We start from the raw sequence: 27,950 nt of genomic DNA, 5'->3' as shown, positions 1-27,950 counted from the left end.
AGTATTATGTTTATTTATGGTTTGATTTGACCGCCCACCGGGCTGAGGGGCGTAAGGGGGAGGGGCCCTAAGCGCTCTTTCTGACTGACTGAAAGTGCATGTAGGCACACATATATAGGGACTGCTGAAGGAGTGTTCACTGCCGAGCTCTGAGGAAGAAGGGATGTTCCCTTTGAAACGCGTCAGTTGGCAGTGATCTCTGTGAGTTCCTCTATGACCTCTGGAGTGCTCCGCTCATCCTATACCACATGCTGCTAGTCAATGAATATTTACATTGTGAAATCTTCTACAACTGCATGTGAGTAGTTCCTTTTTATCATTGTTTTTAATAAATTTACATCCAAAGCAAAATGCACATGGCTGGTGCGCCCCCTTTTTTTTTCTCTTGTTGACATGGGTAGGGACTTGGTGGGAGGAGTCAGGTGTTACGGGTAGGGACTTGGTGGGAGCAGTCAGGTGATACGGGTAGGGATTTGGTGGGAGCAGTCAGGTGACACGGGTAGGGATTTGTTGGGAGCAGTCAGGTGACATGGGTAGGCTGTAAGCTTTGAGCCCATTCAGCCCTACTGGGTGTATTCTATTAAAAGTGAGACATTCACCCCTCCCCCACGTAACACATCCTGGTGATCAAAAGGAATGCTGCAACTGTGATCAGGTGCCCTCAGACACACAGTGCACCATAACAATAATCAGATCACTGGAGCTTCTCCTCTGCCCAGCTCTGATTGGATACATCTCCCCTAAATCCGATCAGTTGTCTGTGTGTTCTGCTGGCCGTTCTGTGAGATGACTGCACCATGCATGCATTTCCTCCTCTTGCACTGATCTGTGGATCACACCTCATGATGAGAACCATAGGTCAAAACCCAAAAAAGTCACCACATGACTTCAGCATGCCCAATCATGCTGAGGTGTGGAGCAGCCAATCCTGGCAGAGCTGGAGAGGAAAGGGGGGGGGGGGGATACACAGAATGCCTCTGTCACACTCATGCATGATATATGTAAATCACCTGTCACTCACAGCAAGGGGGAGAAACAGACATCTATTTATCTGTCTGGCCATTTTTATCTCACTGAAAAAAGATAAGACGACTGCTCAGAGCTGGATTAACTTTTTGTGGCAAGACTAGGCACAGATGACATGAAATCCTATACTGTACAAGGTACGTGGGTTTACAGCCACTTTAAGTCCTATTAAGGGTCAGAGTTTGTCCCTGTACATTTTTTTCCAGAGGTTGTTTTCTCACTCCTTGATTCACACTTCATACAGCGGGTAACGTAGACAGTCCCACCTGTCAGGCCACTCTTGTGTCCTTGGGACATGAATTTAATCTGGTCTGTTCTTGCAGAGGCCACTTTTTGAACCAATCGGGAGATTCTGTTGGTCCTTTATCTCGGAAGGTGGCTTCTTTGGTGGCTATCACTTCACTAGGTGATGTGTCGGAGTTGGCGGCTCTTTCATGCAAGGAGCCGTTCTTGGTCTAACATCATGATAAGGTGATGTTGCGTCATCCCGTCTAGAGTGGTGTCTAGATTTCACTTGAATCAAGACAATGTCTTGCCTTATTTGCTGATCCTCAGTTGGCAGTGGTAAGATCACTGCATACTCTGGAGGCATTTCAGGCAGTCAAAATTACTTGAATTGTCAGCGCAGGTCAGGAATCCTGGTTTGTGCTGCCGGCAGAGCCCAGGATCGGCAGGAGGCATCCAAGTTAACTATCTTCTTTTTTATTCGCCATTTAATTATTCAAGCCTATGGCTTAAAAGGGCAAGGTCCCCCATCCCTTTTTTTGGTAAAAACGCTTGCTACTAGGTGTGTGGGGGCATCTTGGGCCACCCGCCATTAGGTGTTAGTGGCTCAGAATTTTAATTACATGGTCTTTTTGTTCATACATTCACAGAATTTTACCAGATGGATACTGCTTTGGCCCCAGTATGTTTTGGGCGACAGAAGAAGTCCTTCTCAGGTGGCAGTTTCTGTGATTGTGTGTCTCTCTCCCCTCAAGTGCATTGCTTTAGCACATCCCATATAGTCATTATTATGGCTGCTCTGTGTCCCATGATGTATGATAAAGAAAATAGGATGTTTTTCTCATACTTACCTGTAATATCCTTTTCTTTGAGTACATCACGGGACACGGAGGTCCCTCCCATCTTTTTTGGGATATTCATTGCTTTGCTACAAAACCGAGGTACTTCCTGTGTAGCAGGGGTTAGATGGGGAGGACTTCCTGTTTGACTATCTGCCAGTGTCCATTCACCTATAGGTGGCATATAACCAATTTAGGGCTCTTTCACACAGGACGGATCCATGATGATCCGCCCCGTGAACATCCGCTTGCTCAGCGGGGATCGCTCTGCCGATCCCCGCTGAACAGGCAGATGACAGGTCACAGTGTGCAGCAACGGACCTGTCAGAGCGCCGCTCTCCCCTATGGGGGATTGGATGATGACGGACCGTACAGTCCGTCATCACCCGATCCGATCCGAAAACAGATGGAAAAGTAGGTTTTTCCTCCGTTACACTTTTTCGGATCGGAGCGGGTCGGATGTCAGCGGACATGTCACCGCTGACATCCGACGCTCCATAGAGGTCTATGGAGGGTCCGTTCAGGTCAGCCTAAAAAACTGACAGGTGGGCCTGATCATTCGTGTGAAAGGGGCCATAGTCATTATTATGGTTGCTCTGTGTCCCATGATGTACTCCAAAGAAAAGGATTTTACAGGTAAGTAATGGTATGCGTCAAAATAACACAACATGACAAGATAACCAGAATGGGTACAAATAGGCCATGGAAAAAAAATCTTCAATAACACACATCAAAAAAACAGAATACAAGAATTGGAACTTGTGAACATGGCATTCAAGCTGTCATATCCACAATATCAACACACATCATAAAGCTTTTTTAACCACTTCTGGACCAGCTGCCACAGTTTTACTGTGGCAGGTTGGCTCGGCTGGGCAAATCGACGTTACCTTACGTCACTTTTCCTTTTGGCCAGTAGGGACGTGTGCCCGAAGCTTGTGTCCGGAGCCGATGTGAGCGCAATGACTCAGTCTAAACTGAGGAAAACATTTCTTTATTTGAAAAAAAATTTGGTATATTTATTATAGCAAAAAGTAAAAGATACTATATGTTTTTTTTTCAAAATTGGCGCTCTTCTTTTGTTTATAGCGCAAAAAATAAAAACCACAGAAGTGAGCAAATCCCACCAAAAGAAAGCTCCATTTGTGGGGAAAAAAAGGACGTCAATTTTGTTTGGGTACAGGGCCGCACAACCTGCGCAATTGTCAGTTAAATCAATGCAGTACCGTATCGCAAAAAATGGCCTGGTCATTGAGCAGCCAAATCTTCCATGGCTGAAGTGGTTAAAATATTTTTGAAAAAGGGGAGAGAAGCACCCTTAGGTGTCTGAGAAAAAGGGGAAGATGTAAATGGAGAATATATATAGCTATATATATAGATAGATAGATAGATAGATAGAGAGATAGAGAGATAGATAGATTATATATATATATATAATCTATCTATCTATCTCTCTATCTATCTATTGTGTTGTGTTGTGCTCCTCTATCTCATTTCTGAGGGCAGCAATCAAGTGCTCCATGTGTTGGATGTCCTTCACCCTGGTAAACCATTGAGAGATGGTATGTGGAGAATGTTTTTTCCATACTGGGGCTGCATGCCCTGGCAGCATTCAGTAAATGCTTTAGAAGTTACCTACGGTATCTCTTACTGGACATGGGGATCAAGTTGAGAAGCACTGCAGCAGGGTTGTCAAGAAGGGAGACATCCATTAGTTTGTGAACAATTTGTAGAACTTGTCGCCAAAAAGGCTGAATCTTTGGACAGTCCCAAAAAAATATGAAATAATGTACCGAACTGGGCTCTGCATCACCAGCAAGGGCTATGTCCAGGAAGCATGAACGCTAGAACAGCAGGAGTCCGGTACCAACGGGACAGGATTTTATATGTAGTCTCTTGACATTTGCTACACAAAGAAAATTTGTGGGCAAAGAAAAGTATACAGTGTTTCTGGTCATCAGTGAAGGTGGTATTCAGGTCGCTTTCCCATTTGGAGGATCGTGCTGGGAAAAATCTAGCAGGATACGATATAAGGAAAAGAGTGATTTATGAATGGGACCTACACCGAGGCAAAGGTGTTCAAATGGAGTGAGGCATCTGTTAAAACCCACAGGGAACGTAGGAAGCAAGACAGTTGCAATAGTTTCCATCTGCCCATTGCGGAACTGGCAAGGGATCCATAGAGATTCGAAAGGCCCAGCCTGAGGGTCATAAGAACGTAGGTGCCCTGATGATGCCCAAATCTGTTTGGATTTGAAAGATCCTGTCCGTGTAGCCGGGGGGCGGAATCAGAAAGCTGGTTATGTCTGCAAATTTTAAAATACCTGTCCTGTTCCAGAGAGACCCAAAGCTTATGGGAGGAATGCCTGCACCAGTAAATTGCTCTAGTCATGTGTATTGCTGATTATTGTTTCGATAGATTAATCGGATAATAACCTTAAAGTGTGGTGTATAACTTTTTTTTATATTCATCTTTATTTAAACATTTTCATACAAACAATATCTACATTCCATATTCTATATAGAAACATAGAAATAGACAACAAACAGAGAAAATAGACATTTATAAAATAAGTAATCATATCTTATATAAACCTGCTGATAGCAGGGGGGGATTTGCCCCACCCGGCACCCCTCTTGTTGGAACCCCCCCTCTCCTCTTTGGAGAGCCGATCGACTGCTCTCCTGACAGGGGGGGTCTGTGCTGATTGTTTATCAGCACAGCCCCCCCTCGGATCCCACCCAGGACCACCAGGGAAGCCATCCAAACTGGACCACCAGGTATGCCCCCTAGACCCCCAGGGAAATACTAATCTGTGCCCAGGCAACTGCCAATCAATTCCCAGGCAGCTGCCAATCAGTGCCCACTCACAATGCCTACCACTGCCAGTGCCACCAGGGATGCCTATCAGTGCCGCGTATCAGTGCCCAGCAGTGCCGCCTATCAGTGCCCATCAGTGCCACCCATAAGAACCCATCTTTTCAGCCTCTCAGTGCCCATCAGTGTCGCCTATCAGTGCCCACCACTGCCACCCAGTGCCACCCATGAGTGCCCATCAGTTCCGCCTACCAGTGCCCATCGTCAGTGCCCGCTCATTGGTGCCACCTCATCGGTGCCGGCTTATCAGTGCCCATCAGTAAAAGAGAAAACTTACTTATTTACAAAATTTTTTTTAACAGAAACAAAAGCAAAACTTTTATTTTTTTCAAAATGTTTGGTCTTTTTTTATTTGTTTATCAAAAAATAAAAACCGCAGCGGTGATCAAATACCACCAAAAGAAAACTCTATTTGTGGGAACAAAATGATAAAAATGTAGTTTGGGTACAGTGTTGTATGACCGCGCAATTGTCATTCAAACTGCAACAGCGCTGTAAGCTGAAAATTGGTCTGGGTAGGAAGGTATATAAGTGCCCTGTATTGAAGTGGTTAAACACATAGTATTCTCATCTGATTCCCATGGGCCTAGTGCTCCCTTTTCCTCTCCAGGAGGGAACCATGGATAACCTCCCAACGGGGTCAGTGGGGATATTCTCGGTGCGTATTTGCCATTTTTATTTATCCTATCCCATACTGCCAGTGTATTTCGCGTTAATGGGGATGTCCATTTGGATAGTCCCCTATCTTTGGTTGGTATCCATGGTGCTCCTGCTAGATCTCTGTCTGCCATATTTTTCTCAATCGCCACCCACGCTTTATTTGCAGTATCGTGACACCAGTTTAAAATACGTACTAACGACACTGCTCTGTAATACAGAGCAATGTCTGGTAGCCCAACTCCTCCCTCTATTTACTTCTGCATAAGATGTTGTATGCTATTCTAGAATTTCCTTCCTTCCATATAAAGGATAGGAAGACTTTACGTATCTTTTTAAAAAAGATCTGGGGGAGTGGTATCGTTACTGTATACAAAATGTATACAAGTCTGGGTATTATGTTCATTTTGAGAGTATTTATCCTACCGAACAGTGTTAATGTTTTCCCCTTCCATCTGTGCAAGTCCTCTGTTATTTCAGTGAGCAGGGAGCCGTAATTTCGTTCATATAGGAGTTTTTCCTCTACAGTCATATGTACTCCTAGATAAAATATTGACTCCCTGTTCCATATAAATGGGTAGTTCTTTTGCATAAGTGTAGCTAGTGAGGGTGGTACATGACTGGGTAGTATTACCGATTTTTCTAGATTTATTTTAAAGTTGGATAATTTCCCATACCTCCACCTCCTTACTTTCTGCATCAGTACTTTTTATTGATTCTTGTGGGTTTTGAAAGAAAATATAGTAAGTCATTAGCATATGCTGATACTTTATGCTCTCTAGGGCCAATTACCACTCCAAATATTCCTTCATTTTCCCTTATTCTATATAGAATTTTTCCAACACAAAGGCAAAGAGAATCGGGGACAATGGGCAGCCCTGTCTCGTGCCATTCCATATGTCAAAGCAACCCAACAGGTTCCCATTGACCTTAACCCTTGCCCTTGGGCCCGCGTATAATGCTGATACCCACCCCATCATCCGTTCTTCCAGCCCTATTCCCTTTAGTACTTCCATCATAAATGTCCAGTTCACTCTTTTCGGCATCTATTGATAGCACTACTCTTGGCGTCTTTTTGGGTCCATTCTGAATCCAATTGAGCACATGAAGGGCTCTGATGGTATTATCTTTTGTTTCTCGTCCCATCATGAACCCTGTTTGATCAAAATGTACTAGTTGTGTTACTTTATCCTGCAATCTAGTTGCTAATATCTTTGCTAGTAGTTTAGTATCTGAGTTTAGAAGGGAAATAGGTCTATAATTTGCACAATATTGTGGGTCTTTCCCAGGTTTTGGTATTACTGTCACAAAAGCCAGTAATGCTTCTGGGGGTAATGGATTGGTAGCTGTAGTTTTGTTAAAATAATTGCATAGTGGTGTAATCAGAATGTTAATAAATTTTTTATAATACGCATTTGTTAGGCCATCCGGGCCCGGGCTTTTCCCTGTTGATATCTTTTCTATCGCTTTTTTTTATTCTATAGTGATCTGCCCCTCCAATCTCTCCACCATATCCCACGGAAGAGCTGATAATTGGTCTTCTTAATATAGTCTTTTATTTCCTTTATCTTGCTCCCTTCTACTCCTGATACAGTTGGTTGGATGTTATACAGGTCCCTATAGAAATGTTGAAATTCTAAAGCTATGGATTTTGTGTCTATTATCTGTTTGTTTGCTCGGATATTATGAACATGGTAAATTTCCTGTTGTTTTTTTAGTTGTCTGGCTAATAACCTGCCACACTTATTCCCATGTTCATAAAATCTGTGTGCAAAAAAATCTATATTTGTCTTTGGTCCTTCTGTCTAAGTTTCTTAAAAGTTTTGCTCTAAGCATTTCCAGCTGTTTGGCGTCAATAGGATCAAATTTACTCTTATGTTTGATCTCTAGCTCGTGTATTTTTCTTAATATATCTTCTATCTCCTCCCTTTTTTTTCTTTTTACTCGGGATCCATGAGCTATTAATTCCCCCCTGATAACTGCCTTATGGGCCTCCCATATTGTTTGTTCTGATATTTCTTCTAATGTATTTTCTTCAAAGTATCTTGTCAGTTTATACCATAAGTCCTTCGCTATCTGTTAGTCATCTAGCAGCGTCTCATTTAATCGCCATATTCGCTCCCTTTGACCCGCAGATACAGGAAAGAACTTCATCACCGCTGGTGCATGGTCAGAAATCGTAATGGGTTTGATTTTGATGGCCCTCACATGTTACAGATAGTATTGGTCTACCATAATTAAGTCCAACCTGGAATATACTTTATGGGTCTTGGAATAATAGCTGTAATCTTTTGCCCCTTCATTTAGGGCACGCCAGCTATCTACCAGATGAAGGGCCTGAAGTTGCTTTTTCATTTGTTTAAGTGCTTTAAATGTCAATGCTGTTTTCTCTGCTGTTGTGTCTAATTTAGGGTCTAAGATAACATTAAGGTCCCCTCCTATAATCACACATCCTTCCTTGAATTTGTCCAGTTTTCCTAAAGTTTTCACTAAGAAATCTGCTTTACCTGTATTTGGTGCATATATGGAGGCAAGCGTATAGCCTTGTCCATGTAATATTCCTTTAATGAATAGAAACCTCCCCTCTGGGTCCGTTTGTGGTGTTATGGAGGTCATAGGACATATTTTCCCAAGAGCTATAGTTACCCCCCTTGCCCTTGCTATTAGGGATAACGCATGGAACAATTGGTTATAGGTTGATAACAGTAACCTAGGTAAAGATCCTGATATAAAATGCGTCTCCTGTATGCACACAATATCTTCAGCCTGGTGATGCAGTTCCTGCCATAACCGGCCCCTTTTTGAGGTGAGCTCAAACCCCTTACATTGTATGTCATAATCTTCAATGAGTTAGCCATCATATTCCAAAAATACAAACAGTCTGTGCATTCTTAACTTATTGCCATCCTTCTTATTTTTTTCTATTATTAAGAAATCTTTAAGAGAATCTATAAATCTAAATCCACCACAACATAACACTTTTTTTTAAGAGTGTACCAACTATTAGGAGGGTTATCCCTTCTGGGTTCACCTTGACCTGTCCAAACACTCCCACCCATCTGCTTGGTGCAGATTTTCCAGTCCCTCGTCAAGACCCTCCTAATTGTAATACAATGGGGTTTCTCATCCAATATACCCCGGACCATTCTTTATAGATTCTCTTATAGGGCTGCTTCCTTTATCTTAATACCCTCTTTTATTTTCAGTTCTGTGTCACTGTGGAGGAGAGAGGGGGGGACATAATACACATAATACTGCGACTAAAAAAAGAAAAAAAAAAAGTTTTCTCTTTCCTTGTGCTACAAAAAAAAATTATTTCTTTCTCTCTCCCTTCTTCCTCCCCCCCTTTCCCCTATGCTACAACAATACAAAAAGTTTTTTGTGCTACAACAAAACAAAACAAAAAAAATCAATTTTTTCTCCTTTTTTCCCTTTGTGCTACAACAAAAAACCAAAAAAACCCCAAAATATTTTGTGCTACAACAAAAAAAAAAATATCCTTGTGCTATAACAACAAAAACAAAAAAAAAAAGAAAGCTTCTTCCCCCCCCCCCCCCCCCCCACTTTCTCCTGTGCTACAACAGCTTTTTTTCCCTCTCCCTTCTCCCCCCCCCCCCCCTTCCCCTATGCTACAACAATACAAAAAGTTTTTTGTGCTACAACAAAACAAAAAAATTATTTTCCCCCTTTTTTTTGTGCTACAAAAAAAAAAAAAAAAAGTATCCTTGTGCTACAAAAAAAAAGAAAAAACCCAAAAATACTTTCCCTTTCTCCACCCCTACCCTTTTCCCCGTTGCTACAACAATACAACATTTTCTTTTTTTTGTGCTACAACAAAACAATAAAGAAAAAAAAAAGTCCCGTCCTTTATTTAATCATCCTTCCTTTTCCCTACGTCTCCTCCCCAGCGCTCCACAACATTTCACAGTGTTTCATATTTTACTCTCTATTCAAGTCCTATGTTGACCTCTCTCTGGGACACGAGACCATGGCTCAGGTCGTTGTGTTCGGAGATTTACATTATTTACTCTCCAGTCTAGGAAGTCAATTGGGGGGAGGTCCTATATTTCCAAAAACATTTTTAAGTCATCTGTTGTGCGGAGTACCGCCATTTTCCCATTTTGTGAGGCCGATAAGCAGAAGGGAAATCCCCAACGATATCTAATCTCTGCCAGCCGCATTGCTTCCAATAATGGCCGCACCATTCTGCATTGCATTAGAGTTCAGCATGATATGTCAGGGAACAAAGAGATTTGTGCCCCCTCATATTCAATCAGAGGTGTGTCACGTGCAATCCTCATTATAGTTAACTTCACAGGATATTTATGAATTCTGCATATTACATCCCTTGGCCTTTCTTTATGCTGTTTTCCCATAGGGGTAATACGGTGCACTCTATCTATTTCCACTTGTTCAGACATTTCCGGCCCCATAATTTGCAAAAAAAGCTTCTGTACTGTCATTAGCAGGTCACTATTATTATATTTCTCTGGTAAATCTCGTATCCTTATATTTTGACGGCGGTCTCTGTTCTTGATATCATCCAATTGATCTCTATAGGTGTTCATCATATCTTCCTGTTGTTTGATAATATCTTTGACCTCTCCCACAGCTTGTCTGATCTCATCTTGGCCATCCTCCAACCTTTCCACTCTATTTCCTACTACCACTATCTCCTCCCTGAGGTCTGCCTGTTTGCATGATCTTTCCACTGTGGCTAAAAGGTCTTGTATATCTGTTTTAGTGGGTAATGCTTTTAACAGTTCTCTAATAACTCTAATGTCCCGATCACTACCATTCTTTTCTGGTTCAACCTCTGTGTCCTCTCTACAGGATATATACTCCTTAGAGCTTGCTTCACTGAGATCACAGGTGATGTTGCTTCTTCCAATGCATGTTCTGTCTCTGGGGATCCCTCCCCTGTTCTTCTTCTTTTTTTTTTTTTTTTTTTTATTCTTTATACCCAAAGGAGGAACAAGTAATGCATTACATAGTTAGTAAGGTTGAATAAAGACACCAGTCCATCCAGTTCAACCTGAGTGAGTGTGGGTCTACAACCCTGACCCTTGTCCCTAACCCTGAACATCACACACTCAATTAACATTACAAACCATCAATTAACATAGATACATAATTCCTTTCTTATCAGTTCTCCATTCACATAAAGTAGTTACGTTTCACTACCCATATCTTCCTATATATGTATGTTAAACTTTATACACTCATATATCTTCACTTCCAGAACCTCTCTGTCTTTTGTTATCCTTGTCTTCATACCTTAATCGACAGAATAAAGCAGAATCTTCCCTTTAATTTTATATTTCCCCCAAGTGTCCCCCACCCCAAAACCAAAAAAACAAAAACAAAACAAAAACATTAAACAGAACCCTCCTACCCCACCCATCCCAAATCCTCTCTCCCAATATGGGAACGGGAACCTCCATATTATTGGAACTTCACAGACCAACTGGACCCATTCCCCTACCGCATGTCAAACAAACTTTTCCCTTCTTCAAAATATACAAATAGATTGCATATTGACCAAGTTTTGATGTATTGCTCTTTTCTGTCCTGGGCCAAGAGCACCAAGTCCTCTATAGCCCCCACATTTCTAACCCTATTTAGCCACATTGCAATCGATGGTGGTCGAGGATCTTTCCAGCATCGAGCAATACACGCCTTGGCTTCATTAACAAGATGACATAGGACCGATTTTTTTTTTTTTTTTTTTATATGTCTGTAATGGTATTTGTGAAAGATGCAACAAGAAAAAGGCAGCATCGTCCGATATTGAGTAAGTTTTACATTTTTGAACTATCTTTTGTACCTCTAGCCAATATTGTCTGATCTTAGGACATGTCCAGAATATGTGAAGCAGGGTCCCCCGGTCTTTGCTGCATCGCCAGCAATGATCCGAAGCCTCCGGAAAGAACCTACAAAGCTTCGACGGGGTGTAGTACCACCTCGTCAGTAGCTTGTAGTTTGATTCTTGCATTCGAGTACAAATTGAATTAATCGAAAGATATATTATCCTCTGACGTTGAGCGGGTGTAAAGATCTTATTAAGATCTCTTGCCCACTTTCCAATTACGGGCATCTCAAAGTTGTCTGGATATCCTTCGGGGGAGAGGCTCCTTCTCTTCACAATATAATTCGAACCTTGTCAGTTCTCATCTATAGTTTGTCACTGGTCCAAGCGATTCACAAAAGTGCCGGAGTTGTAATGCTTGCCAGAAATTTATTTCAAGCTGGCCCCCCAGTTGCGTCATTGAGGCAACTGTAGGCCAAGAATCTGCATACAAAAAATGTGATACCTGAGTGTAGCCTCTCTCCTGAAGTCCCTGGAATGTCCCTAACTCTATCCCTGGTCCAAAACCCAGATTGCCCAGTATTGGAAATAGTGGGGATTGTATTGATGAATATTTAGGGTTATGACAAATTTTAAAACCTATACGCAATGTCGAACCTATAAGAGGGTGTTTTTTAAGAGGAGCCGGTAGTGTTGCATAACACCAAATCGCTCTGTGTAGGGGTACCTGGCTGAGCTCTTGTTCCAATTCTGTCCATAGTTTAAATTCTGTGTGTCTGCACCAGTCAATAACCCTACCAACATGAACCGCTTGATGGTATTTAGATACATCTGGAACTGCTAAACCGCCATAGCGTTTAGGTATAATCATACAGCTTCTGCTAATCCTTAGTCGCTTATTTGCCCAAATAAATTTGGTAAAAAGCGAATTTACTTGACAGAAGAAGGCAGTTGGGATATCTATCGGTAAGGCCTGAAATAAATACAAACATTTTAGTAAGATACTCATTTTAATAATGTTACAACGACCAAACCATGAATGAAATCCATGTTGCCATTTATCCAATAGAGAACGAACTGCCTTGTATAACAGAGGGAAATTTAAACTAAAGGTCTTCTCTACTTTTGATGGAATGTATGTACCCAAGTATTTTAGCGCTGACTCTACCCATTTAAAGTTAAAGTTAGATTGTATGGTTTGTTGTATCCCTAGGGGGAGAGCCACACCCATCGCCTCCGATTTTGCATAGTTAATTTTTAGATTTGTTAATGCTCCATATCCTTCAATTTCCTTCATCAAATTTGGTAGAGAGACATGTGGATTAGACAGAGAAAACAGCAGATCGTCTGCATAGGCTGAAATTTTGTAATTACGATCCCCTATTTGAAGTCCCTTGATATCTGGATTTCGCCTGATTTTATTCAGCAATGGTTCCAGAGAAAGGGCGAACAGTGGGCATCCCTGACGCGTTCCATTTGAGATTTTAATCGGCTCCAAATAAACTCCACTTACTTTAACCAGAGCCTGAGGTGAGGCGTACACCCCGGCAATCCATCGTAACATATGTTCTCCTATCCCCATATGCCTTAGTACCTCTAACATAAAATGCCAACTGACTCTATCAAACGCTTTTTGTGCGTCAGTGCTCAAGAAGATGGAGGGGGGTTTTGTTTTGTTGGCACACTGGACCAGGTTGAGTACCTTAATGGTATTATCTCTCGCTTCCCGAGTGGGGATAAACCCAACCTGGTCCAGGTGTACCAACAGATTCAGCAGCGGCTGAAGCCGAGAGGCAAGCAGTTTAGTAAAAAGCTTTAGGTCTACGTTCAACAATGAAATTGGACGGTAGCTCCCGCACTCCGCCGGGTCTTTCCCATCTTTTGGAATGACCGAAATATGTGCCGTAAGTGCACACGGAGGGAGAGTGGCAGCCTGACCGATCGCGTTGAATGCCTTTATCATATGTGTACCCAAAAGTGGAAAACAGTTTTTATAGTATTGGATTGTAAATCCATCTGGTCCTGGCGACTTTCCAGATTTAACTGTTTTTATCACTGAGCTTAATTCCTCAATCGATATGGGGGCATCCAAGGAATTTCGGTCCGGAGATGACAACCTGAGGAGGTGTGCTGAGGAAAGGTATTCCTTCATAGAGGCCCGGGGCACGGGTGAAGGTGTTAGATTATATAGAGAAGAATAACACTCTCTAAACCTCTGGGCTATATCCTTAGGTAGGGAAATCAGCTGTCCATTCTCACCCTTTATATGGGGTACATATACTTTCCTTCCCTTTTCCTTAAGCTTCCCTGCCAGCACTCTACTACATTTTATCCCCTAATTCAAACCTACCTTTCCTTCCTAATTGTAATGCTGCTTTTGCTTTGTACCGAAGGAGATCAGTCATTTGTCTCCTCAGATGTGCCAGCTCCTTCCCTATCAGTGATGTCTGTACTGTCTTATGTTGTGACTCAAGGTCCTGAATTTTTTCTGCTAATTTTACTATCTGAGCCTCTCGTGCTTTCTTTACTCGAGACCCATGTTTAATCAGGACACCTCTCATTACTGCCTTATGTGCCTCCCATATCATGCCCGGGTCGCCCCCCGGGGTGTAATTCGTCCGAAAATATGCTTCCAATTCTTTTGCTACATCTTCCCGAATTTCAGGGATCTGCAGCAGACTTTCATTCAGCCGCCAACGCCACTCCGGGGAGCGAGCCGAGCCCAACGGGGATATCTGGAGCGTCACTGGTGCATGGTCCGACCATGTTATGTTCCCTATAGATACTTCACTTACTGCCGTGAGTAGGTAATGTGGCACCAGGAAGAGATCTATGCGGGAGTACAGTTGATACGGGTTGGAAAAAAACGTATAGTCTCTCTCTCCTGCATGTAACAGCCATCATACATCTACCAGCCGCATCTCCTGCAACTCCTGCATGGTACCCCTCCTGGTGCCCCCTGAGATAGAGGAAAGCCCGGATGATGTGTCTATTCTGGGGTCTAACGTTATATTGAAATCCCCCCCCCCAAGGATCATTTTCCTTTCTGCAAAATCTGCTAATTTGGTCAACATTTAAAAAAAAAAAGTATCTTGGTGCATATACGGTAGCCAGTGTAACCGTCACACCTCCGATGCGTCCCTTTAAAAATAAGAAGCGTCCATTTACATCCACCCGTTTGTCCGTAAGAGTCCAGGGTATCCGGTTGGAAATTAAAATGGACACCCCTTTAGATTTTGATGTTTGATTATGTGCGTGGTATGCACAAGGGAAAAATCTGTTGTGGAGAAACTGAAGTCCGCCCGTCTTGAAATGTGTTTCCTGCACAAATGCGGGAAATGCGGGACCGCTTAAGCTCGTTAAGGAGCATCTTCCATTTCTCCGGGACATTGAGTCCTTTTGCGTTTATGGAGGTTATCCTTGTTTCCTCCATCTTGGGAGAGAGAGAGACAAAAAAAAAAACCCTATCCCTCCTCCCTCCCCAAGTAATCCACTAACCCCCCCCTTTTATTGACCCCTCAGGGAGGCACCCACCTCTGAACCTCTAAGCTTACAGTTCATGTGGGTGCAGGCCTAATTAGGGATTTGGTTTGAATCTGCTGAAGTGCTCCACACCTATTCCCTTCCTCCCAACCTACCCCGATCCACCTTAATCCCCATCTCCACTTACCCAACTCAGTCTATCTCAAGGGAGGACATTAAATATAAGTATTTCCCTAACATTATTTCTTGTCTTTTTCCCTTCTTTTTCTTCTCTTCCTTCCCTCTTCCTCCTCCTTCTTTTTATCATATTAATTATTTATTGACAGGCATCTCAAGATTTGCTTCTCACCCCTTTATCCCCACCACTTTTTCTCCCCCCTTCACTCCCCTTTCTGTTTCTATTCCTAATTGCTTTCTTTCCCACCTCTCCTCCCCCTACTCCACCCTCCTCTATCTCCCCCCCTTCCTTTTAAGCCCACTTCTCTATTTCCAATGATGGTAATCCATTCTATTTAATACTAACCCTTGTTTCCTTACTGAGGCCTCTGTCCCCCGCTTCTATATAACTTTTACTAGATCTAACCCAGCATGTGTACGTGCTTAAAAAATTTTATGGTGAAATAATTCAATCCCCTACCCCTCCCTCCACCTCCACCACCAAAGATACCTCTCTTGTTCCCCCCTATGTTTCCCCTTTCCCTTTTCCTATTTCTTTCCCCTTTTCCCTTTTCCCCCCTTTCTCCTCCCTCCCCCTCCCAATCCCCCCCCCACCTGCCCTCCCCTCCTCCGTCCCTCCCCCCTTTGTGTTAACCATACACCCACAATGTGTCCATGTTGTATTGAAAATATTTTATTTTTCTTTTCTACCCGTATATAAGTAGTCTATACATATATGTCCTTCTTGTGCTAAAATGTGAAATAGTTTGTAAGCACACCACATGCTTTGGTGGTTCTGCCCTATCACCGGGCAAGGCTTCTACCCCTCTTTGAGTATTCCCTGAGTCTAATTATTGGGGGGAGATTGTATAAAGAGGGGCCCCAAAGGGCCTATTTTCTTTAGGGGTCCATTCTCTATTATCTATTAAATTATCTTCACCATTGTCTCTCCCTCACCATTTCTAACCCCCCCCCCATTTCTATACCCCCTAGATCTAATTCTCCTCCCACTAATCTACCTTAGTTCCCAAGCCATCCCCTGTTTCACAATACCTTTATGAGGAGGACATCATTATCTTCCCTCTTCTCCAGATTACATCTGAACTGATTATACTTAAACTCATTCCTTCGGACCAATCAATTTACCTCAGAAGTCTTAATTCAGACACCTCCCCAAAGAAAAAAGAGAGAGAAAACTCCCCCCCGTGCCATTTTATGGGTGCCCATCTAATTTATGGTACCAATGTGTGTATATCCCTGTAATTGAAAAAAAATAAAAATTATATAATAAAAATAAATCTAAACCACAGTACATTATTATAGCTTATTATACCATCTATATCATTTTTAGTGCTTAAATACCAATACCAAAACACAACCGTGAAACCCCCCGCCCCACACCCTAGGTGAAACAAAACTGATCAAACAAACCACACCAAAAAAAAAAAAAACCCCGGGGGGAGTCCAGAGCCACAGCCACTACCATCCATTCTAACCTGGTAAATCTTTCCCAGGGTTAAATAAATACCTCCTCTGGTGTCACAGCTAGCCCTATAGGGAGAGGAGAGGTGAAAGGAAGAGAGGACGAAAAAAAAAAAAAAAGTCCCAACTAAAGTTCGGGGGGGGGGGGGGCAAAGTCCATTCAGGGGAGTGAGGGGCCCTTCCGATCTCCCCCCATATCTCCCCATAGATTAGGGGGGGTGCTATCTTGCTTCCCTATCGCCGTCTGGGACATTAAGTCTTCTTCTTCCCCCTAAGGGGTCCGAATTCCTCAGGGGTCCTATTATAGGTTGTAACCAGTTCGGAATCGGAAAGGCCTCCACCCCTAGGAAGGAAAATAAGTCTGGGAGCTCTACCGGGTGTCGCAAGGTAAATGTCAGAGTTTTTCTTTATCGTCAGCGAAATTGGATAGCCCCAACGATAAGTCCCCCCCCAGTAACTTAATTTTATCCAAGAGCGGTCACAGCATTGCCCTTCGCTGCAGGGTGGTGCGTGATAAATCTGGTAGTATTTTCACCATAGCTCCATCTTGCTCTATGTCTCCCGCCTCCCATGCCTTACAGCTTATTAACTCTTTATGCGAGAAGCGGTGGAATCGGCATATGACATCCCTTGGTCTGTTCACATTTACTGAAGGGGGGCCCAGAGCTCTATGAACTCTCTCAAATTCCATACCCTGGGGAGGGGGGGTATCGCTAACTGTTGGCATATTGCTAAGACCGTAGTCTCCAGCACGTCCCGTCCTATAGCTTCAGGGATCCCCCTAAACCGAAAATTCTGGCGGCGATTACGGTCTTCAAATTCTTCCAACTGTAACTGCATAATAGAGACCTGTGAGGTTTGTGCGTTCTGTACCTGTTCCAGGTGCTGTACATGATTCTCAAGGGAAACCATCAATTCCTCCTTACACTTGAGTCTTTCTGATAGGTGCTGTACCTCTGTTTGAACCAGCTTCATTTCCTACCGGTGCATCTCTTCTAAGCGTGTCACCATTGACTCTATATCAGCTCGGGTCGGTAGCGCCTGTAGGAGCGTTCTTAGATCCAGGTCTCCAGAGGGCAGAGGAATCTCTCCTGAATGTTCCTGGGGGGTCGGTTGCTGCCCCCCTGCATTCTCAATCTATGTTCCCCGATCCATGCCTGACTGAACCGGCGGGGAAGGCAGAGCACGCTCTACCAACTCGCTAGTCCCCTCTTTAGCCTGCTCACACACATGCTTGTTGTGTACCTCCCCGCCTGCTGCCGTCTTCCGTGGCTCTGCTGTTTGTCTCCTAGACACTGCGGCTCATGTTCGGGGAAAGAAGATCTCTATCTCTGGTTGTACACCCCTGTTCTGCAGCTTCTTCTCCCTCCTCTTCATCCCCGGATAAGCGCCGCATCAATAGCCAGGTTCACAGGGCTTCCCAGGGCTATGAAAGCTTCATCAATCACCGGGTGGCTGGGTGGAAGGTCGGAGCTGTACGAGCGCGTGTTACTCCCTATTCCGCCATTTCCAAACCCCGCCCCTCCCCCCTCCCCCCTCCCCTGTTCTTACATTACCCTGTTCCGCTCCCATTGGGTCTGCTAGTGTGGTAGTAATTTCAGCTGGGTCACTTAAATTGTCTCCTGAGATCTCTCCCTGTTTGTGTATTGTCTGACTTGGTCTGTCCTTTAAGACAGCAAATGATCCCATCCCCTTTTCTGTTGGGGGTGTCACCCAGCTTTGGTAGTCCCTCTTTACCCCCTTTAGGGTCACTACCACACCAGCTCTCCTCCATACCTCTTGGGGTCTGCGCACTACCCCTCTGCTCCGGCTCCATGTTCCCATTATTTATTCCTCCGCTCATCTCCTTCAGGCCTCCGGCTGCCTCTCCCACACATAGATGGGCTCTGGATCTGCGGGCTATGAACATGTGTGGTGTGCTGTATAAACGGCGAGCCGTGGCCGACTTTCCCTTGAGGTCCGCCAGTTTCTGGGCTCCCGTATCGACAGGCTGCCGCTCCTCCGGTATTTTCTCCTCTCTGCGGCGTCATGTATGCTCTCAATCCACCAACCATGTTCCTGCTTTCTCCTCCGGCCGGTTGGTGAGCTGCACGCCTACGGGTTGTCATGCTTATCTCACCGCTGCTCTCTGCTCTAAGCTATCTCTCCACTGTGATCTGTGGGCTGCTGGCAGTGCTGGTGTTACTGACTACTGTGATCCATTAGTATAATCAGAAGCAGCTTTCTCTCTGTGTGGTCCGGGTGTGTGAAGGAGCTCTCACCTCACACGTCTGCTCCTCTCATCCTCAGCTGTCTATAAGGGGTGTGGTGTATAATTTAGTTAATATGTAAAGTATAAAGAAAAAGGCAATTTATTCTTAAATATCTATATACAGTGGTAAATATAAATCACCAATGTCGTAGAAAAATGGCTGTATGCTATGCACACAGCCATATCTCCTGTGCTAATAAGCACCCATTTTTATCTTAATGATATACCGTACCTTTTGATCGCATGTCTCGCCTCTGGTTCCCCATTCCCCAGTAAACAGACATCAACACATTCTTGCGTTCTCATCTCAGCATCTCTGCCTCCCTCAGCCGTGAGTCTGCTTTTATTTACATATCAACAGGAAGTCCCAACTTGAGGGTTGTGCCTCCAACAGCCAAACGCCTCCTACAAAGTTTGTGACCTCACAGGAAATGAACAATACAGAGGAAATTACCATATAAGGATTTAACAACACAGGGAAATGCAACAACCAATGAACACTGACTACAGGAGTCTTATAGGTGTGTCTGAGCAGAGACAGGGTGCATGCATGCTTTTAGAAGCCACATAGCTTTCAAACATTGACTCTGTTTCCAACCAGAACAACCCAAAAGACTCCCGTACTTCCATTGATAGAAATCCCTATTATACATTGTTCCAGAGAACAACGTATACCTGGATTATTCTACTGTCTTTGTGGACGAGAGATTATTGGCAGGTGTACACTCACTGGGCCACAAATATGTTGATCAGGCACACAGGGGCAACATGAGCGCACACTCGTTAAACCGATAATGTCTTTGCAGAGCAAACACACCCCCACCAGACGATCGTTCTGTGCATCGCACAGGGGCCCTTAGCTGGCGAACATGTCCCCACTCCACAAATATTTCTCTACATCCCCAAAGAGCTTTTCACTACCAAACGGATCTTAACCAGCGTCAGTCTGCCCCAGTCAGCTCTTTAGAGCGGCCTGCGAGAGAACGGACACTGGGAGACTCTTATGACAATACATTAAAATACATCTTCATAAAATTTTCCACAACACCAACTATCTGGTTAGGGAGCAAAATCTCTAATCCACTCTGAGAATAACAGACAAAAGAGATATACTGTATACACTATTAGAGGTTGAATCTGGTAAATATCATCGAACTCAGATGAAATTTTTTATTTAGAGGAAAAAAAAAAAATTAAAGACTATTTTGCCAATTTTCAGAGAGAATTGTAATAGATTATATGATGACCACACAAAAACAATGTCTTCTATAAAAAATAATGTAATTTTAAGAACATTCGTGATTTTCTAATCGTTAGTGGTGTCAAATCAACGTTTTTTTTTTACCACAGTGATGGGAAAATTTGAAGGAGCAGAATAGAAAACTTCTTGGTCAAAGGAATTTTCAGACAGTGTATGTGGTTCTCGTTCAGAAATTACATTAATTTTAAAACTGAATGTTAAAGCAAGTGAAATTTAAAAAAAAAAACGATACGTGTATGGCCAGCATAAGGCTCGGTTCACACCTATGCAGTTTGCTTTTGATCTGTTTCTACGCTGCTTTTCGCTGTGCGTTTTGCATTTTTGCACACACGATTTTGCTGCGATTTGCGTTTTTGCTTTTTTTAATGCTTCTTTTGGCCAATTTGTTGGGCAGATTAAAAAACGCAAATTGCGGCAAAAACACATTACATGCTTTTCTGCAGCTTCGCCATTGAAGTCTATTGAACCAAAAAAAAAAAGCGTTTAGCACTAAAAAAAAGTCCTTGACCCTTTTCAAATACGCAGCAGCTGAAAAAAGCATACATCTGAATGTGTCCCATAGGAAACCATGTGAAATGAACTGTAGTGCGATTCTGCAAAAAGCACCAAAAACGCATAGATGTGAACCAGGCCTAAGACGTTCAGTAACAGAAGCAGCATGCTTCTTCTTTTTTTTTTTTTTTTGTATCACCTGTCATCATGGGGTTAAAAAAAACTAGAATTAGCCCTTTATAGTACAAAAAGTGCAGATAATCGCTACTATAAAGGGTTAATTTACACTGTGAAACAGTGAAAGTAATAGTATATTACTTATATATAATAATAAATACACCCAGAACTAGGATATATGGGCATTTTAACTAGGAGCCAGAGATGAAGGGGGAAGGGAGATATAAATCTTTTATATGAAAGTAGTACTAAAAGCTGAGACTTTTTTTTTTCATGGATATGAATCATTTTTAAATATAATACACAATACTGGTAAACTTTTACTTTAAATGTAATTGTAATGCCTCCAGTCAGCTGCCACCTTCTCTGGGTTCAGATGCTGATCTTCCCTGCACACAGTCTTTAAAGTATTTTTTTTAAAAAACAACAAACATGTTCTACTTACTTGCTCTGTGTAATGGTTTTACACAGAGCAGCCCTGATTCTCCTCTTCTGGGGCCCCCCACCGACGCTTCTGGCTCCTCCTGCCTTCAGAGTGCTCCAATAGCAAGCTGCAAAATATAGTATAGAGTGCCCCTATAGCAAGGTAAAAAAAAAACTTATGACTTTTTATAACCACTCCCTTCCTGCCCAGGACTACACGGCCCATGAGGCATTGCTTCTTACACATTCACAAGTTCTCGGGCACTTACTGACATTTATGGATGGTGTACTGAGCTGTTTGTTTGCTGCACTATTTCCTGATATTTAAACAAATAATGCATTCTATATGTAAGCCAACTAATCAGCTGACCGATTAATCGACTATGAAAATAATTGACCACTATATTCATAATCGATTAGTTGTGGCTTAATCGATTAGTTGTTTCGGCCCTAATAGGATTGTATAATTGTATTTTATTTTTTTTCCTTTTATTGGTTGAACTAGATAGACTTGTCTTTTTTTCAACCAGACTGTGTAAAAAAAAAAAAGTGGGCCAATTTCCATAACGGTGTTCTCTGAATGGGAAACTACAAGTGCCAACACCCTTTGCTGCTGTCAGCTTGTAGTTCTCAATGAACTACCATTGCACTGTTAAGTCTAAGGTACGAGCAGACAGATACACTGACCAGTCTGCAGGAGTCCTGCATAGCACCCATGATATGCTGATCATGGGTGCAATGCTTTACAGGCTCCTAGTAAAAAATAAATAAATAATAAATTCATATTTTTTTAACCTGCAAAATGATGTGCAATTATTTTTGTTTGTTTTTTAAAGGTGAATTGATCACTTAATAGAGAGGGGAATTTATTTATCCGGGCAATCCCACCGGGGGGGGGGGGGGGGGGTCGACAGTTGCTTGCTCCATATGTACCCAGAGCTTCCAACCATGTACTACACAACAATTAACCACCCGAGCCAGTTGGGTGGCCTCTTGGTACTTCACTGGGTCACAAAACCCTGTGCCCCCTCTTGCTTTGGGCAAAGAGAGAATGGACTGCCAAAGTTTTGCTGGCTTATTTGCCAATATGAATTTCAAGAAGTTGGTCTGCAGCCTATTCAGGAACCCCAGGGGGAGTTTTATCTGAAGGGCTTGGAGTAAATGGATAAGTCTAGGCATGATATTTATCTTCAAAATATTTATTGGCATCCTGGACGCTATATGTACCATTGAGCCTTCTCCTGCTTATCTCCCTGGAAAAGGCAGAGGGAGGGTCACCCAGATTGTATAGGGAAGTATAGTAGTCCAGGAAGGCCCATGCAAACACAGGAGTAGAGGAGACTAGGGTATTCTCACAGTTTTTCACCTGTGGAAAAATAAGTTCTCTCTCTGGTCACACTCAAGGCAGTAGCCAACATTCTAATATTTGTAGAACACTTTCCTGCCCTGAACCAGTTTGGCCTTAGCTTTGTCAATGGGTATGGAATCGTCTATCTGGAAGGAAAGCAGTTTCTTCCTATGTGTCCCCAAACTAATCTGTATGCCCCTCGATACACAGTTGTGCATTTTCCCAAGCTTGAGAGGGGAATCCAGTTCCTGCTAGACTCATTTAGTTTCCAGTGCCATTCCCTTTGTAGGCATTCACCAAGCTCCAAGTGCGTGGGGGCATGGTCTGACAAAGTAAAGGAGCAGATGGTGGCTGAAGAAAGATAAGGGAGGGCACTCTGCACGATAAAGAGGTAATCAATTCTTATATACGTCTTGTGTTTGGGTGACTAGAAAGTATAGTCTCTGTCTCGGGTATGAAGAGTCCTTCAACTATCTAGTAGTTGATGGTTATGAAGTAAGGCGTTACCTTTTTCCAAATTACAGAAAGGCTAAGTGGAAGACCCCCTTTGCCCTTTGATGTGTCCAGTAAAGAGTTTAGGGATAGATTGCAGTCACCACCCACTATAAGGATGCCAACTTTATGTTGGTCAACCTGGGACAAGCATGCTTCTAGACCTGATCCTCGGTCCTCAAGTATAGATTGACTAAGGTTACTCTTTGCCCACAAAGTAGGCCCTTCACAATTAGTAGACGGCTCTCATCATCTGAGATCACCTGGTGTTCCGTCCAAGGAACCTGTTTGGAAAGGAAGATAGATACCCCATTTTTTTACTTAGAAGTTTGGGAGGAGCTGTGGCACACCGTCGGGAATATATAGTTTCCTAATTTTAGAATCTTGTCTTTATGAAAATGTGTCTCCTGAAGTTATAAGGTTTTTACTGTCATCTTAAACTGGAAAAATGATAGAATAAAATGTATACTTTTTAGTTACAGTAAGAGTACTTTTTGTTAAAAACAAACAAAAAACAAATACTGGTTAAAATAGAATAGGCTTTCAGTAAAGTTTGTTTCTTGGAATACATTACATTAATTAGGAGCTTAGGACTCCATGCACACTAGTGTTTTTTTAAGCTTCCAGAAGCTGTTATAAATAAATAGTGTTATCCTCAGCCCCGGTTCACACAGGGGCGACTTGTCAGGCTACTTAGCTGCCTGACAAGTTGCGTCCCGTTCTGTACTACGGAACCATTCTAATAGGAGCGACGCAAGTCGCTCCGACTTAGAAAAAGGTTCCTGTACTATTTTTGGGGCGACTTCAGGCGCCTTGCATTGACTTCTATACAGAAGTCGTTTTGAAAGTTGCCACTCAAGTTGTGTGCAGGTCGCCTCGGTGAGTCGGCCTGCAAGTCATGTTGCCCCTGTGTGAACCAGCGGTAAGTGTCCATGCACACTGCTTTAGGCTATGAGCATTTTTTGAGCTTCAGCATCTAAGAGCAGAAAACAAATTTATTTTTGTAGAGTTTTTTGGAGTGTTTTTCCAGCAGAAAAAAACGCAGATGGCTCACTGCTTCTAAATGGTACTAAAATGCTTTTTTTTTTTTTTTTTTTTCTTTGTTCTTGTACTGCAAAAATGCTTATAAAATGCTAATGCTCCTAAAAAGCTACTAAATGCTACTAGAAGCTGGCACAAAATGCTATTATCAGCGTTTTTCATCCAACCTTTTTTTTCTAGCTTTTTTGAGCTTATGAAAAATGCTAGTGTGCATGCAGCCTTAAGCTGGATACACACTATACAACTTTCTTTAGATTTTTTCCTTTGGATTTACCAAAACCGTATAGTATGAGGTCAAACCTAAACACTTTCAATTTGTTTGCAGTCAGACAGGCCCTTGTACTATATAGTAGAAGGTAAATCTAAGGAAAATCTAACAACAAAAGTTATATAGTGTGTATCCAGCTTTTTAGTCTTTAACCATTATTTTATATATGTAGCTACTTTCAGGTGATTGGACAATGGCAAAAAAAACCTGTGCCTTGTACTATACTCCAAGAAATGGATTTTACTGGTAAGTCAAAAATCCTATTTTCCATTTACAATTGTTATTGACTAGAGAATGCTTTGAAGAACATGTTTTTTCTTGTATGTGGACATGATATAATATTTTTTTGTGACCTTCATATAATGAAAGCCTGCTGATGTTACCAATGAACAACTTTGGCTTCTTACCAATTCTACACTTGTGAAGTGATTTTTGTTCTATATCTCAATGCAAAAAAAAGGAAAAAAATATTGTTCCAAAAAATAAAACTAGTCTGCAGTTGAGACTGTTATCTTTATTGCAGTCTAAGTACTTCTGTATGCAATAACCATAATATTCTACATGTATATATTTCACAAATTATTGCATATTATTTACTTGTGACTATATTACTTTTTCCTCTAGGTAATTTATATAGTGATTATCATGGGCCTTTCCTTCTCTGACAAAATCATCTTGGCTCCTATGGTTCGTGTGGGAACCCTGCCCATGCGCCTTCTTGCTCTAGATTATGGTGCAGACATTGTTTACTGTGAGGTAAGATAATTCATACAAAAGGACTTGCTTAAATTGTATCTAATACCAAAAATTTTGGAAAAAAAGCCCACGCTTTTCAATTATAAAATTTTGCAAATAAATCTTTCTTCTTAAATTTAGGCCAAATGTAGTCTGCTACATTTCTTTGGTAAAAATAGCTTCACAGGTTGCCACTGGAGTCCTCTTCCACTCCTCCATGACGACATGGAGCTGGTGGATGTTAGAGACCTTGTGCTCCTCCACCTTCCGTTTGAGGATGCCCCACAGATGCTCAATAGGGTTTAGGTCTGGAGACATGCTTGGCCAGTCCATCACCTTTACCCTCAGCTTCATTAGCAAGGCAGTGGTCATCTTTGAGGTGTATTTGGGGTCTTTATCATGTTGGAATACTGCCCTGCGGCCCAGTCTCGGAAGGGAGGGGATCATGCCCTGCTTCAGTATGTCACAGTACATGTTGGCATTTATGGTTCCCTCAATGAACTGTAACCCCCCTATTCCTGGCAGCACTCATGCAGCCCCAGCCCCAGACCATGACACTCCAACCACCATGCTTGACTGTAGGCAAGACACACTTGTCTTTATACTCCTCACCTGGTTGCTGCCACACACGCTTGACACCATCTGAACCAAATAAGTTTATCTTGGTCTCATTAGACCACAGGACATGGTTCCAGTAATCCATCTCCTTAGTCTGCTTGTCTTCAGCAAACTGTTTGCGGGCTTTCTTGTGCATCATCTTTAGAAGAGGTTTCCTTCTGGGATGACAGCCATGCAGACCAATTTGATGCAGTGTGTGGCCTATGGTCTGAGCACTGACAGGCTGACCCCCGGTCCTTCAATCTCTGTAGCAGTGCTGGCAGCACTCTACGTCTATTTCCCAAAGACAACTTCTGGATATGACGCTGAGCACGTGCACGCAACTTCTTTTTTGTTGACTATGGCAAAGCCTGTTCTGAGTGGAACCTGTCCTGTTAAACCGCTGTATGGTCTTGGCCACCGTGCTGCAGCTCAGTTTCAGGGTCTTGGCAATCTTCTTATAGCCTTTATGTAGAGCAGCAATTATTTTTTCAGTGACCAGTATGAGAGAGTGAGAGTGATAACACCAAATTTAACACACCTGCTCCCCATTCATACATGAGACCTTGTAACACTAACAAGTCACATGACATTGGGGAGGGGAAATGTCTAATTGGGCCAAAGGTGGAGGAGCGCAAGGTCTCGAACATCCACCAGATCCGTGATGTTGTCATGGAGGAGTGGAAGAGAACTCCAGTGGCAACCTGTGACTCTCTGGTGAACTCCATGCCCAAGAGGGTTAAGGCAGTGCTGGAAAATAATGGTGGGCACACAAAATATTGACACTTTGGGCTCAATTTGGACATTTTCATTTAGGGGTGTACTCAATTTTTGTTGCCAGTAGTTTAGACATTGATAGCTGTGTGTTGAGTTATTTTGAGGGAACAGCAAATTTGCGCTGTTATCCAAGCTGTACACTCACTTCTTTACATTGTAGCAAAGTGTCATATCTTCAGTGTTGTACAGGAATAGATATAATAGAATATTTACAAAAATGTGAGCAGTGTACTCACTTTTGAGTTACTGTATGATGTGTGTGTGTGTGTGTGTGTGTGTATATATGTGTGTGTATATGTATATGTATATACCTGGCTTTCCAGGTTATATGTGTCATTTTTAGGAGTGTCAACCAGTTCCCTTTGATGACTGTGTAAACCACCTTTAAGTCCAAATATCTGTAATGGTTGACTGGCTAGCATTTGGTTCCGCTCCTTAATCTGACCATGCATCTGTATAATCTGGGCAATGGGCTGAGTGACGTTGAGCCTCTGACTTCTTAGTCAACACAGGCATTGAATTTTAAATTCAATAAGAATTTTGATTTTCTTTTTTATTAAAGTGATACTAAAGGTTAAATAAAACAAAAAATAAACCTCTCTTAATTACCTGCTCTGTGCATTGGTTTTGCACAGAGCAGCCCTGATCCTCCTATTCTCAGTCCCCCATCGGCCCTCCTGGCACCTCTTCTTCTCTGAGTGCCCCCATGGCAAGCCGCTTGCTATGGTGGCACTTATGTTTACTCACTCCATAAGACACACAGAACAAGGCTTGGCCCCAACCCTGCTCCCTCCTCAATGGCTGTGATTGACAGCAGTGGTAAAAAGGTAAAAACCTGCATACTGCAGGTTTTTTACGCATGATGGTAAAAAGACCTTCAACCTTTAAAACCACTTTAAATCACCTGGACTATATTATTGACTGCTTGGGATTGCTAAATTGTCAGGTAATTTTAGGATTGGAAAATTAATATGGGGATTGTGGAGAGGGAAACCACCATAGAGAGAGTAAGTCTCCAATTATACAGTAGGGACGGAAAACATTCAGACCCCCCTAAATTTTTCACTCTGTTATATATATATTATATATTTTTTTCCGCATTAATGTACACACAGCACCCCATATTGACAGAAAAACACAGAATTGTTGACATTTTTGCAGATTTAAAAAAAAAAAAAACTGAAATATCACATGGTCCTAAGTATTCAGACCCTTTGCTGTGACACTCATATACTTAACTCAGTTGCTGTCCATTTCTTCTGATCATCCTTGAGATGGTTCTACACCTTCATTTGAGTCCAGCTGTGTTTGATTATACTGATTGCACTTGATTAGGAAAGCCACACACCTGTCTATATAAGACCTTACAGCTCACAGTGCATGTCAGAGCAAATGAGAATCATGAGGTCAAAGGAACTGCCTGAAGAGCTCAGAGACACAAATGTGGCAAGACACAGATCTGGCCAAGGTTACAAAAAAATTTCTGCTGCACTTAATGTTCTTAGGACAGCACAGTGGCCTCCATAATCCTTA

The 27,950-nt window shown here is 42.5% G+C and overlaps 1 protein-coding gene across 13 annotated transcripts in view; it reads left to right on the top strand.

The window, feature by feature from the left end:
- DUS2 (dihydrouridine synthase 2) overlaps positions 1–27,950 on the top strand; it is a 1,383,726-nt gene that overhangs the window by 132,680 nt on the left and 1,223,096 nt on the right. For 12 of the 13 annotated variants that reach the window (XM_073605117.1, XM_073605118.1, XM_073605124.1 and 9 more), the window contains one exon: positions 24,933–25,064. The exons of the other annotated variant lie outside the window; for it this stretch is intronic. In XM_073605117.1, coding sequence (XP_073461218.1) covers positions 24,954–25,064 — 111 coding nt within the window. In that variant the 5' untranslated portion in view covers positions 24,933–24,953. The remainder of the gene's footprint in view (positions 1–24,932; positions 25,065–27,950) is intronic. 13 annotated transcript variants of the gene reach the window in all.

This window comes from Aquarana catesbeiana, linkage group LG11, assembly GCF_042186555.1.
Source record: "Aquarana catesbeiana isolate 2022-GZ linkage group LG11, ASM4218655v1, whole genome shotgun sequence".
Taxonomy (NCBI): Eukaryota; Metazoa; Chordata; class Amphibia; order Anura; family Ranidae; genus Aquarana; species Aquarana catesbeiana.
This window is presented reverse-complemented; position numbering and strand designations above follow the sequence as displayed.